This window comes from Aquarana catesbeiana, linkage group LG03 (assembly GCF_042186555.1).
Source record: "Aquarana catesbeiana isolate 2022-GZ linkage group LG03, ASM4218655v1, whole genome shotgun sequence".
NCBI lineage: Eukaryota > Metazoa > Chordata > Amphibia > Anura > Ranidae > Aquarana > Aquarana catesbeiana.
Window position 1 is genome coordinate 682,586,170 of NC_133326.1, and position 14,907 is coordinate 682,601,076.

At 44.4% G+C, this 14,907-nt stretch overlaps 1 protein-coding gene across 4 annotated transcripts in view; it reads right to left on the reverse strand.

The window, feature by feature from the left end:
* CHD3 (chromodomain helicase DNA binding protein 3) overlaps positions 1-14,907 on the reverse strand; it is a 153,227-nt gene that overhangs the window by 30,534 nt on the left and 107,786 nt on the right. For all 4 annotated transcript variants that reach the window (XM_073622962.1, XM_073622963.1, XM_073622961.1 and 1 more), the window contains 6 exons: positions 14,170-14,235; positions 13,991-14,076; positions 13,691-13,824; positions 5,416-5,560; positions 4,475-4,640; positions 1,016-1,152 (listed from right to left, as the gene is read on the reverse strand). In XM_073622962.1, coding sequence (XP_073479063.1) covers positions 1,016-1,152; positions 4,475-4,640; positions 5,416-5,560; positions 13,691-13,824; positions 13,991-14,076; positions 14,170-14,235 — 734 coding nt within the window. The remainder of the gene's footprint in view (positions 1-1,015; positions 1,153-4,474; positions 4,641-5,415; positions 5,561-13,690; positions 13,825-13,990; positions 14,077-14,169; positions 14,236-14,907) is intronic.

Below are 14,907 nucleotides of genomic sequence, written 5' to 3' on the forward strand. Positions count from 1 at the left end.
CAGCAGCAGAACGGCGTGGAACAGCAGCAGAACGGTGGGGAACACGGAAGAAGAAAGGAGGGGGACAGCAGCAGAACGGCGGGGGAAACGGAGGAAGAAAGGAGTGGGACAGCAGAACGGAGGGGGCATGGAGGGGGACTGGAGGAGGATGCGGTGACAGTCAGCGGTGATCGCGTGTGGGGGAGTTACAAGCACCGATCACCATTGTATAGATTTCACAAAAGCAGCTGAAAGGGGGGGGGGGGGGGAGCTTGTAACTCCCCTACTCACCGATCACCGCTGACTGTTCAGGTATCAGGTGAAGTATCGGGAGCATTTGCCCGAGTACAAGTACTCGGGCAAATGCTTGGTATCGGTGCCGATACTAGTATCGGTATCGGGACAACCCTAGTGATAATGGAGGTTTACAAATTAATTTTCCATATCCATTCTACAGTGGGTATAGAAAAGAATCACCCCCATTAAAATAATCACATTTTGTTGCTTTGGAGCCTGAAATAGACAGGCACAGTTTGTTTTATTCAGCTGTATTTACTCAGTGTAACTTAAAATATCCAAGAGAAAGTAATAACACCAACAGTTTAGGGAAAAAAAAAAAAAAAGGGGGGGGGGGGGGGAGAGAAAAAGGAGGATCACCCCTCCTAAAAATGACTTGTAAACTCAAATCAGGTGTAGCTAATCACCTTCTCGATGGCACACAGCCATTTAACATTCAACTGTGATCAGCTGTGGTCATTTTTATTAGCTCAGCATGAAAAGCTTTCCTGGAGCATTTTAGTCCCTGGTACTGCAACTGAAGCAAACAATCAACTATGGGTGGCAAGGCACTGTCACCAGGATCTCCGGGATAAAGTTGTGGACAGGCACAAGTCAGAGGGATACAAAAAAATGTCAAAGGCTTTATCAATGCCTAGAAGCACAGTGAAGTCTATTATTAAGAAGTGGAATATATTTAGTACAACACAGACCCTCCCTGGATCAGGAGAACGCTCCAAACTAGATGAAAAAGACTTACCCTCTCACTTGCTGCCTGATCACTCTCCGTCTCCCTCTTCTCTGTTCCTTTCATGTCTTTCTCTTCTTTACTCTCAGATTCCTCCTTGTCCACAGGCGTTCCCCCATTCTCTGCTCTCTCGCTGGGGGCCGGAGTGGCTGGAAGAAAAGACATGATGAATATAAGGTATATACACACACTGCTGCTAGTTTGGTATAAATTGCCATCTAGATAAAGGAAGACCCATAATTGTGGTGTATCTGGATTTTGCAAAAGCATTTGACACTATTCCCCATAAACTATTACTGTACAAAATAAGGTCCATTGGCATGGACCATAGGGTGAGTACATTGGCTACAAGGGTGAGTTCAGAGGGTGGTGATAAATGGGGAGTACTCGGAATGGTCAGGGGTGGGTAGTGGGGTTCCCCAGCGTTCTGTGCTGGGACCAATCCTATTTAATTTGTTCATAAACGACCTGGAGGATGGGGTAAACAGTTCCATCTCTGTATTTGCAGATGATACTAAACTATGCAGGGCAATAACTTCTCCGCAGGATGTGGAAACCTTAGGAGGGGTGGTCAACTACATGGCAAATGAGGTTTAATGTAGAAAAATGTAAAATAATGCATTTGGGTGGCAAAAATATGAATGCAATCTATACACTGGGGGAATCTAGGGTGGAAAAGGACCTGGGGGTCCTAGTAGATGATAGCAGCAGCTTGGCATTGCTGAGCCTAACAAAGCAAACAGAATATTGGCATGCATTAAAAAGGGGATCAACTCCAGAGACAAAACGATAATTCTCTTGCTCTACAAGACTCTGGTCCGGCCGCACCTGGAGTATGCTGTCCAGTTCTGGGCACCAGTCCTCAAGAAGGATGTACTGGAAATGGAGCGAGTACAAAAAAGGGCAACAAAGCTAATAAAGGGACTGGAGGATATTACTTATGAGGAAAGGTTGTGAGCAATGAACATATTCTCTCTGGAGAAGAGACGCTTGAGAGAGGAAATGATTTCAATTTACAAATACTGTACTGGCGACCCCACAATAGGGATAAAACTTTCACAGAAGGGAGTTTAACAAGATAGCTGGCCACTCATTAAAATAAGAAGAAAAGAGGTTTAACCTTAAATTATGTAGAGGGTTCTTTACTGAAAGAGCGGCAAGGATGTGGAATTCCCTTCCACAGGCGGTGGTCTCAGCGGGGAGCAGCGATAGCTTCAAGAAACTATTAGATAATCACCCTAACGACCGCAACATACAGCTATATACAATGTAAAACTGACATATAATCACACACATGGGTTGGACTTGATGGACTTGTGTCTTTTTTCAACCTCACCTACTATGTAATGTTTGGAGGTTCTAAGCAATTTTCTAGCAAAAAAACAAAATAAAACTGTTTTTAACTTGTAAACACCAGATGTCAGAAAGAGGAGTGGTCCTTAAGTGGTTAACGTGTAAAGAGACTCCAACAATGAGGAAAAAAAAAAAGGAAGGAGGGGCGAAAAAACAAACAAACAAGTCTCACAAAAGATTAAATAAAAATAAAAAATAGTGGTATTTTGGTTAATTACGACAACTTAAAGAGTATAAAATATACCCACTTCAAAATGTAAATGTATAAAAATATAAATATAGCAGAGACAGATCCATGGCACTCCTTTTATAATTAATGGCCTCTCATCTTAGGGAATGAACTTCCCCTGTCTGAATGTCGACCCAGGTCCATATCCAGCATCAGTAAGATAGCAATATCAAAATTATTTATTAAAAAAAAAAAAAAAAAAAAAACCCCCGACATTATGAACGCTGAACTAAGGGGAACTGAAAAAGCTAACATTGACCTGGTGCATTATACAATAAACAATCATGTTTTTAGGATAAAGTAGTAAGTATTATACTCATGGGAGTTTTTTTTTTTTTTACTAAAGCTAGAGAGGGCAAAATTTTTCACAATTCTGCATAGAAACCAATCAGCTTCCAGGTTTTATTTCCAAAGCTTAATTGAGCATGCTGAGGTCAGAAGCTGATTGGTTTACATTCAGATATGTAACGAATTGTACCCTCTCTAGGCTTTAGTAAATAAACCCCAGAATGACAATTGCATCAAAGGACAGCAACATCCAGTCCACAAGACAAATGGAGATGCAATAGGCTAATGCGTTTCATGGACTCAGCCACTCTGAGGAAGAGGCTAGTCCTCGAAATGAGTTATCCTATTAGATCTCCATTTGTCCTGCCACACGTTATGGTGGACTGGGTGGTCTGTTCTTTGTGATGAGCTTTGATGCAATTGTCATTCTGTGAATAGAATACTTACCACTTTATGCAATAATAAAGTCATGTTTTTAGGGTGATGCACTAGATCAGTGCGCCCTCTGTTTTGTTTGGTTTGGTGGTTTCAGTGGTTCTAGACTCCCCCCCCCAGTCTAATGAGGGCAGCAAGGAGAGACCTATCCATGAAAGCCAGGATGGAATTATATGTAGTTCCTTTCAGTTCTACATACTCCCTTCCATGCTGTGTTATCAGTATTATGCTGCAGCTGTCCGTCAACTTTAATGCCCTGTATACACGAGCGGACTTTTCGACCGGACTGGTCCGACAGACCGAATCCGGCAGACAATCCGATCGTGTGTGGGCATCATCGGACCTTCAGCGGACTGTTTGTCGAAAAACTGACAGACTTTAGATTTGGAACATGCTTCAAATCATTACGTTGGAACTCCGCCGGACCCAGTTCCCATCGAGAAATCCGCTCGTCTGTATGCTAGTCCGACGGACGAAAACCGACGCTAGGGCAGCTATTGGCTATGGATTACCCTATTTTAGTCCGGTCGTACGTCATCACATACAAATCCGTCAGACTTTGTTGTGATCGTGTGTAGGCAAGTCCGTTCGTTCAAAAGTCCGTCGGACCTTGGTTGCCGAAAAGTCCGCCCGCGTGTACAGGACATAAGACTAAGAATTCGCTGATTGTTCATTTCTCAACCTGCTCTGAACAGACAGCAGTGATTGTCAGTCACTGATCTCCGCTCCACCCTTACAGCACTCACTGCTGGGTGCTGAGAGCTGGGGAGGACGGGAGCGTCTGGCTCTGGATCTCAGCTACACGCTGAAAAGGTAGAGCCAGCTGTCAATCAAGCGGCAGGGTGGATGCCGACAATATTGTCCGGGTGCTTCCAAAGTCTGCCCAATCAGTTGATAGCCAACAACAACCCGCTATCACCTGACTCTGGGTCACAGGTGGATAGAAGGAATTGTACTCCTGTGACCCACAAGAGAAGAGGTATTGCCTAAAAAAGGAGGGGAGGAGGATGAGCAAAACTTTCACTTTTAAGTGAAGATCCACTTTAAGTTTCCCTTTAAACATTTTCTGTCCCGAGTCAAAAACAGCAAGCTCAGACTACTGAAGGTCTTGCCCTGAGCCAGAAGGCAGCCAATGGCTAGGAGAGGATTTTTACACCCCGACATACCAGGTTTAGATGTGCAGGGGGTGTTGGTGAGGGAGGGTTCAGGAGTGGTCGTGCTGGTTTTTACGGTGGGTGAGGACGCTCTTGAGGACAGCTTGGAGTCTAAACTGGGATCGGGCATCAGCTCCGGCATGCTCCACCGCCCATTGATATGTTCAAATTCTTGAACCTGCGAGGAAGGAATAAAAAAAAGTCATAATGCAGCGGAAGAGAAGGAAAATCAGCAAAGAAAATGTCCCGCTAGTCAAACATTGGAGTGTTCATTACCATGTCCATACCAAATGCTAATTGCACAGTTTACGACATTATGAACGCTTAACTAAGGGGAACTGAGAAAGCTAACCTTGACCTGGTGCATTATACAACAATCAATCATGTTTTTAGGATAAAGTGGTAAGTATTATACTCATAGGAGTGTGTGTGTGTGTATATATATATATATATATATATATATATATATATATATATATATATATATATATATATATATATATATATATATATATATATATATATATATATACATACATATACATACACACACACACACACAATTTTGTCTCTTAAAAACAAAGCTGCTAGGAAAAAAAAAAAAAAAGTAGCTGGAACAAAAGTCTTGCGACATGGGTAATGTGTCAGCAGCATCGGAATCTCCCAGGAGAGCCTTCCACTACCGAATCGCTCCTTTGACATCTTGCTCTCCCAGGTAGCAGGGCAGCAATTACCCAGAAATAGGCGTGGGAAATATATAGAAGCAAAGTTTATGCTCTCAGCATTTTTAGTGCCTCAAGGACAGTCTGCCTCCCCTCTCTTATTAGAACCAATCAGCTTCTCCCTCTTCCATCATAAGTTATCATGGCAGGAAGTGGTTGGCTTGGGGAGACACACAGATTGCCTGTACTGTACATGAAGGGCCCTTTGCTGTATAATGGGTTCAAAGTTACCTTTTTCTTGACCAGGGACATGACACCAATACGGGTCAGAACTTGCTGGCGGGACAATCCCTCGCGGGGAACGCCATCTGCAAACGTCTCAGATCCGTCAGCACCTGGCTCACATAGATGTCTCATAAAGAGGGATACGTAAGCTCTACGGCACAAAAAGAAAAAAAAAAAAAAAAAAAAAAAAAAAAACACACACAACATGACATTAGTAAATTCATAATTGAAAAGTTGTCCTTCAGTCCCAAAGAGGAGGAACCTGTATGAGAGGGTTGGATAAAAAAAAAAAAAAGTCATGAAATCCACAGAGCCACCGAGACCATTATGCTTGGATTGTAGAATCCACAATCCAATCATATAAACAATAATAAATTGTGAAGCTCACCTGATCAAATCATACATTGGTATTTAATTATTTATCAATGCTTCTCTCTCTCTCTCTGGAAGGAAGGAACATCTATGGGTCTGATTTGACTTAGAACAGGAGACTTTGTGCCGATCTTAATAGCAAATGGCAAGTCTACAGGGTCTCTGACAACAAAAACACTTTCTACAGTCTCTAATATGAAAAACACCAAAAAAAATAAATAAAAAAATAAAAATAAAAAAAAAAGAAAAAAGAATCCGGCACCACAAGGTCTCCAAAATAAAATGTGTACAAATTTTATTTAATCCATTCAATAAAAAGGAATCAATACCTTTAGTTGATGCGTTTCAGCCTCTTACATAGTCATAAAAGCTTTTAGGACTAAGGGCTCTTTCACATGGGGCAGATCAGTGATGATCCGTCCCGTGAACACCCGCTTGCTCAGTGGGGATCGCTCCGTCGATCCCCACTGAGCAGGAAGATGACAGGTCCATCGCTGCACGCTGTGCAGCGGCGGACCTGTCAGAGCGCCGCTCTCCCCTATGGGGGGGAAATCGGATGATGAGGGACCATAGTGTCCGTCGTCCCCCGATCCGAAAAACGGATGGAAAGTAGGTTTTTCCTCCGTTACACTTTTCGGATCGGAGCGGGTCGGATGTCAGCAGACATGTCACCGCTGACATCCGACGCTCCATAGGGATGAATGTATGTCCGTTTTTCATCCGAAAACGGAAGGATGAAAAACGGACATACGGATCGTCCGTGTGAAAGAGGCCTAAGGCCTATGTAAGAGGCTGAACCGAAAGAACTAACTACAGGTATGGATACCTTTTTTTATAGAGTGGATTACATAAAATTGTCCACGTTTTATTTTTGAGACATTGTTTTGCCAGATTTTTTTCCCTTTGATTGGACGTTTGGATGCCTGAGTACAGGGGCCAAACACGTGTCTCCACCTGACCCTGTCCATCATTAAAGCAGAGCTCCACCCAAAAAGGGGAAGCTCCGCTTATTTGCTTCCTCCTCACCCCCCTACTGACAGGTACCCGTCCCCACTTCCAGGTGAACCCCTCCACCTGGAACTTTTGCCCAAGCCCCCCCCCCGCCCTCCTCCGTCCCCCGCAGGCAGGCCAGTCACAAAGGCTTCACTGCCAGTTTCCCTTACAAAGAATGGCGGCGGCAGCACCCAAAAGCCGATTGAAAAAACGGCTGGGGAGCCAACAACGCAGGATCCCTGGACAGGTAAGTGTCGTATTGTTAAAATAATATTTGTAGCTGCTGACTTAATTCTTTGGTGGTGGTGGGGTGGGGGTTTAAAGGGCTTTTATGGGGTAGCAGCACCATTTAAAATAGATGTATAACCTGACCATAGGCTCTACTGCCAAAGCCGGTTGTTTTGCGGTTCCTATTTCAGGACCATTTTTTCCATGATAATCATTCTGTTTTGACAATAGTTATGTTTAGACAAGTCTTAAAAAAAACAAAACAAAAAATACATAAAAAAAAATAAAAAAACCCAAACTTTTTTGCAAATGGGAGGGGAAAAAAAAAAAAAAGTATCTAAAATTATATATAACAACAGCTTTTACCCCCCCCCATTCTATTTACCATCTCAACTCAGTGCTGCAGACCTCATGTTGTCTCTGACACTTATTGTCTACATGCAATTGAAAACAACATTTTTCTGCAATCTCCCCACAACCACGTGCAAAGCATGTGGTTGCTGCAGGCTAATGCAGGGTTCCAGGTGTTAAAGCAGGCTGTGAGGAGGCAATACAACGCTCTTTGACACCTGTCAAATGCTTTCTGTGAAATCGCTCTTCAGAGAGAAAAGCTCATGTAAACGAGCCCTTTGGAGGGGGGGTGGGGGGGTTCCTCCCACTGACCCAGTGGTGTATTTAGGTTTTGTGCTGCCCTAACTAAACTCATGCAACCCCTAATTAAAATATGGGCCACGGCTCCCTGTCAAGGCCACACCCCTTTCTGTTTAAGACCTGCCCTATCTATAAACCACACCCCTTCCTGTTTAGGCTCCGCCTTTTCCTTTTAGAGCTCCACCTCTTCTGCTCTGTACATTAAAAGTGTGTACCAATTGGCCTCGTCAGTGGCCATCAATGCAGCCTATTAGTGCCCATCAATGCCGCCTATCAGTGCTCATCAGTACAGCCTCATCAGTGGCAACCGATGCAGCCTATCATTGCCCATCAGTGGCAACCAATGCAGCCTATTAGTGCCCATTAGAGCAGCCTCATCAGTGGCCATCAGTGTGGCTTTATCATGGGCAACAAGTGCAGCCTAATAGTGCAGCTCATCAGTGCCGCCCATATCAGTGGCCATCAGTATAATAACTTCAAGAGCACTTGACACAAGCACATTAGTAATGGTAACCTTCTGTCCTGGCCGCTGGCTGGGGATTCCCCTCATGGTCCCCTCTCTCTCTCTCTCTTCCTATCGCCCGGCTGGGGAGAAGATTCAGTGAAGTAAGCCGTGCAGAGGAGAGTGGGGGGAGCATTGAGCTACACCTCTGCCAGTCAGCCAGCCTGGCCAATCACCGGCTGCTTATGGGGGTGCCAGTCGTCGTCGCTGCCGCCCCACCCCCTCCCCGCCAGCCAAGCACGCTTCGTATACTGAGCACAAGTACCGCGCTACAGCAAGGCGGCCGCCGGGGCTGTATTTGTGCTGGAGGCGGCCACGGGAACTGGGACTTGGGAAAACAGGGGGGGGCTTTTTTGCTGCCCAAGGCCTGGGCCTTGTCGGGCTAGGCCAAGAAATAGCACTGCACTGACCGCCAAGGTAACTGCCACCTTTTACCACTGACCCCCAAAGAATTGGTTTTAGTATGGGTTCCCCAAGACATAGAAATTATTTCAAGGGTTGCAATGGGGTGAAAAGGTTAAGAAAGGCTGTATGCTGGAGGTCAATTAAGGAGATGATTTAGCACAGACAAGAGATACACACTCTGGCATCTGGGTAAAGATATGGCCACACACACATTTATTGCTCTGCTTTTCCCCATCAGATATGCCACAACATCCTGACCCGCCTGGTCTGGTGTGGTATCACTGGGTGACTGCTGATCTGCATCCAGCTGTGGGCAGAAAGACACAACTTGAGTCTTCTCCCCATTTCTTGTCTGGCTGCAAAATGTAATGTGGGTCTGTGTGAGGGAGGCGGCTGGAGACTCAATAGCTGCCCCCAGGAAAACAGACCAAATCACCAAGCGGGCATCAGATGAGTAAGGGAATCATCACGTGGGAAACTCTCAAAGCATTTCAATACTGGATCCTGCACTTCTTATTTTTAAAGTAAATTTTAAGCGAGTTGGGTGGTCCCTGTTTCTAATGCCGCGTACACACGAGCGGACTTTACGGCAGACTTTGCCCGATGGACGGGATTTCATCGGACAATTCGATCGTGTGTGGGCTCCAGCGGGCTTTGTTTGCTCAAAAGTTGGACGGACTTAGATTTGAAACGTGTTTTAAATCTTTCCGTCGAACTCGAGTCCGGTCGAAAAGTCCGCTCGTCTGTATGCTAGTTCGACGGACAAAAAGCCACGCTAGGGCAGCTATTGGCTATGAACTTCCTTGTTTTAGTCCGGTCGTACCTCATCACATACGAATTCGACGGACTTTGGTGGATTGTGTGTAGGCAAGTCCGTTCATTCAGAAAGGCCGTCATAAAGTCCATCGAAAAGTCCGCCGGGCAAAGTCTGCCTTAAAGTCCGCTCGTGTGTACGCGGCATTAGGGTATCCAGTTCTACGATTATTCTTAGTCCTTTACAGACAGAAGTGCTATCTAAATGCTTAAGGTTTCATTTTGTTGTCTTGACTATACCTACTACCTGGATGTACTTGTGTTATGTTTACTGATATACTGCTGTTTCTTTACTATTGGCTTGTTGACATGGAACTGCCTTTCTGTTGAAAAAAAAAAAACCTGGATCCTTAGAGCAGCACTATGCTGGTGCAGATGCGGCATTTGTGTATCATGACACATATTTTATCATCTAGGAACTTGGATACAAAGATTACATCTCCGAAGTTCATAGAGATACCTCCAGCATCAACCAAAATCCAGGGTGCCAGTTTTGAATGGACCGTCCTTATCAAAAGGACAACCCAAAACAGTCATCTACTCCTGATGATCGCAGCAACATCACATACAGTAGCAAAAAACTAGCTGTTACAGTGCCGTGAAAAAAGTATTCATACCCCTTGAAAATTTTCCACATTTTGTCATGTTACAACCAAAAACGTAAATGTATTTTATTGGAATTTTATGTGATAGACCAACACAAAGTGGCACATAATCGTGAAGTGGAAGGAAAATGATAAATGGTTTTCACATTTTTTTTTACAAATAAATATGTGAAAAGCGTGGGGGGCATTTGTATTCAAAACTAAAATATATAAACGTCCTGTGAGCCACCACTATAAATAAAAAAACAATATATCCTCTATGATTCAGCAACAAGCGTTATACAAGTCTCATATATCATGCAAAAGTAATCAAATCAAATTATGAACGCTGCACTATCAGAGATATAAGCATCAATGCAAGTGAATAATGCTCTTCAATGAAGTGCTAATAGTGCTACACATGAAATATAAACAAATGCTATACTAAAGATAAAAAAAAAAAAAAAAAGTAAAAAAAAATGTGTATACATAGATTGCAATAGCAAATAATAAATGCCTGAAATGGTTATAATAAAGTCACAAAGTGCATAGGTGTGATAAGTAACCATAAACCATGAAAGTCCACAGGTTCAGGAATAGCAACTGATCCAAAAAACTCCAAAATATTGATAAAAAGTCAGAATAAATAAAACTATAAATAAAAAGTGCTCCTGTGCAAAGTTCAAATGGTGTCAAACTACAAGTGCTCCACACTCCATGCGATACAGAAAACGCTGTGAAGGTGATCCAATAGCACTCAGGTGCTCCCCACCTAGGTATTGAAGGCTCACCTTGAAGCGTGTGACCTTGCTAATATGCTTGGTCAATACACGCATTGGAAACACTGCTGTGTTCAGCAGTAGATCTGAAATGCTGGATGGGTCACCACTGAGCCTCGGTATGTTAACAGAAAAAGGAGGACTTCATGGTATAGTATGTAAACACAATCTTTATTAACACAATAAAAAGATCCCACACAGGGTACTCACAATAGCCAGGTGCATCAGTGCGCCAGTCTACAACGAGCGTAAATCAATAAATAAAACCGGCCGATAACGGGATGGTATGCTGATCGTTCCTGGTAGTTCACCTACCACACATACAGTCCCATCCCCAGGACTGCCATGTTCTCTAACAAACCTCTGAGGGCTTCACAGAACAGCTGTATTAATGCTGAGATTAAATTACACACAGGTGGACTCTATTTACTAATTAGGTGACTTCTGAAGGCAATTGGTTCCACTAGATTTTAGTTAGGGGTATCAGAGTAAAAGGGGGCTGAATACAAATGCACGCCACACTTTTCACATATTTTGAAAACCATTTATCATTTTCTTTCCACTTCACAATTATGTGCCACTTTGTGTTGGTCTATCACATAATATCCCAATAAAATACATTTATGTTTTTTTGGCCGTCACATGACGAAATGTGGAAAATGACAAGGGGTATGAATACTTATTCAAGGCACTGTAAATCCTGTATAATAAATTTTTAAAAAATGCTTTTTTTTTTTTTTTTTTTTTTTAAAACACACTGACCTTAACCAAGACACACTTTTGTCCACAGTTTTGTCCTCTAGCAAGGAGAAAAAGATAAAATGTATCTTTTTTTCTCCATTCAAGAGGAGAAAAAAAAAAAAAAAGCCACAACACAGAAGGAAGGATGTACAGTGATTGATCAGAACCCAGTTCCCAATCGTTCATACAAGACTCCGAGTTGTCCGCAACATACAAGTTCATAAAAAAACAAAAAAAAAAAAAAAAAAGTCACCCTCTCCTATTTGTACATATTTTCCTTCCTTTTATTACCGTGGTGTTCTATTTGGCCATTGGGAGCAAAGACATTTTCCCACCCTCATATGAGTGTGCTGCATGCCTGACTAAGTCACTAGCGCTGTCACATGGCAGGGGCGGACTGACAACTCATGGGGCCCCCTGGCCAATAGAAGATTATGGGGCCCCCTGGGCAATAGAAGATTATGGGGCCCCCTGGTTTACAGATGGCCGTCACGCCACGAGTAAGTAACAAACAAAACAACAAATAGGGTACAGCAGTCTGGATGAGTGCCATGCTCACATCAGAGTCCCAACATTCTCCTTATACATCACAGTCCACAGAGTGCCACCCTATGGCAGAGCACCCCCACAGTGTCACCTTCCATCAGTGTCACCTTCCATACACCTTTGCACCTTGGTGCTTGGTGTGGCAGGCAGCTGCCGGGAAAAGGCTTTTAATTAGAAAAAAAAAAAAAAAAAAAAAAAGAAAGAAAATCCACTTGTTGCAGCCTCTGAACTGTGCAAGAGAGTCGTAGAGTGAACTGCTGTGGTTGGCCTCAGATCGGGCAGTGGGGCATGTGAACAAAGGCCATGCTTGACATGTGCCATGATGTCACTGCACAGGTGTGCACCCAGACCTGCCCTGCTGCTTGATCCGAGGCCAAGCTCTGCAGTGCACCAATCAGATGGCTCCAAATGGCAACAAGTGCATTTTTCACGGGCACAGGATTGTTAGACCGACTGTTCAGCCGCAGTGGACACACATGGATCATACAGTATACACACACACACACACACACACACACACACACACACACACACACACACACACTAAAACATGGACAGAAGAGGCAGAAATCAGCTGAAGAAGATCAGCTGCATTGAAATGCAAAAAAAGATTAAAAAATAAATAAAATAAAAACCCACACCACGCACAGTACACACACACAGTATACATACAGTCACACACACACACACACACACACACAGAACTTTTCACCCAAAAATCAGCCAGATTGAACACACTGCTGTCCCACCTCCTGGCATGCTGGTACTTGTAGTGCCCCAGCAGCTCACAGACACATTAGGTGGTAATGCAGGAGAGGGGGGAGGTGGGGGGGGACTGTGCCTGTGTATTGGTGGGCAGATAATGAGTAGGTAGGTGTAGCAGAGATTGGGGGAGACATTCAGGGCATGTCCTTCCTCCAGGAGCATTGCACTTCTCACACACAAAATCGATCTAACTGCTTCTCAGACAGGAGGAGCCCTGCTAGAGAAAACATATGCTCCCCCTCCCTCTCTGCTCACCAGGGTAAGCCACTGACAAGAACCCATTTTGAACAGCTCAGCCAGCTTACCTTATCAGGCAGCAGTACGTCCCACACTGCAGGCTGTGTCCCCGCCTCCCTCTCCTCCAGAAGTCGGCATCTCCTGCTCCTGTGTCAAATAAGCCGCGCTGTGGAAGGGGGCGTGTAAAGAGTGTTCCTATTGGCCGAGGGGGCAGTGCAGAGGCTGAGCAGATATAGTCTCGGGATTTGCACATGAAAAGCATGTAGGACATTTCAGGGACAGATGTAAAAAAAAAAAAAAAAAAGACAGATTTTAAACATACTGTCCCTGGTTTTACTGAGTCTGGACACCCTGATGGGGCCCCCCCTAGTGGCCCCGGGCCCTCGGGCAGTGCCCGAATGGTCAGTCCGCCCCTGGGAGGAAGGCAGTTAAAAAGGAACCTGTTGCTTTTCTTTCCATGGGTCAAGCATAGGTTCACTGACACTCTCCAGATTGACAACCGTTGATGTCTGAGATGCCTTAGAGCACAATGAAAACTATAATATCATCAAGACAGATTTTTTTTTTTTGTGTGCAGCAAGAGGTGAACAGACAGCATTAATGGATATGGGCGGTGATGGCATCCATGGTCTGAGAAGACACAGGTAGATGGGTGCACCACTTACTTGAACTCCTTCTCACTCTTGCCACGGAGATCCCTCACCAGCCAGTGCGTGGAGAAGGCGTCCTGAGGCGGCATACCCCATCGCATAACCGCATTTAAGAAAGCCTTTCGCTGCCGCGTGTTGAAGCCCAGGACCTACAGTAAGACACAGAGGACATCCTGAAGCTTGTAGTCAAGAATAGGCCAGGAGCATTACGCAAAGCGAGACCAAGAACTCAGGCCTCGTCTCTCTGAATACAGGCTGCAACATTGGCCAGATGCAAAGGAACCAGCGTTAGTGACATGAATCTCGTCATCTTACCTCTATGTTTCCACCAACTCGAGCTAGAAGAGGTGGGAGCAGCTTGTCTTTCTCATTGCGAAGCTGGCGACGGGACTGCCTGCGACCTATTGCAAAAAGAAACAAAAGAAATGAAAAAGCTAAACTCTAAACCGCAGAACAGATATAAAGCTCCACTCCGGTGTTCTTATACAGCTCACCTTCTGTCCTCTCATCAAAATCTTCATCTTCCTCTTCCGAGCCCACAGAGTACTCGGATTGGTTATCTGAAAAGGTAGAAACGGGTCATCACATTCACCCTCCCACAATCTTCAATTTGAGGAAAGCCAAACAAACCCTCCCAGGGTTAATTTTTATTAAATTTTGCCTCATGGGGGTACCCAAGAGCAGTTGCATCAATTCTTCTGCGAATGAGATTAGTATGCAGTTGTTCTTTGAACACTCAAGCTAGCATTCTTAGTTAAAGCGGAACTAAACTCCCAAAAGAATGTTAGTTCAGACAGAACACACTCCATAACAAAAAGTGTTTGTTTTTTTTTTTCCCCCTTTCTATATTTTTTTGTTAGCCCCGCCCCCAGTCGCCATTCCAAATTATGCAGAATGACATAGACCTGGTCCGGCAGTCTCCTGGGATGCTTACATTAAATTTCCCAGGAAGCTGCAGATCAGCAAACAAAGCGGCCAGGGGAGGGGGGGGTGGGGGGCTGTCTTTGTCTGGAATACAGGTCTGGCGCATCATCTGAGCTGCCTGCCTACACCCAGAAGAAGAGGCAGCCAGCTGAAGAGAACCAAGATGGCGGCACGGAACCCACTGTGTTGCACCCGAACAGCCCGCAGCAGGACAAGGCTGGATTTGCTGTGCGGGTGAGTATGTGCTTTGAGAGAACATAGCAATACAGGCAAGAGGGGAGAAAAAAAAACAAAACATGGAAATAGTT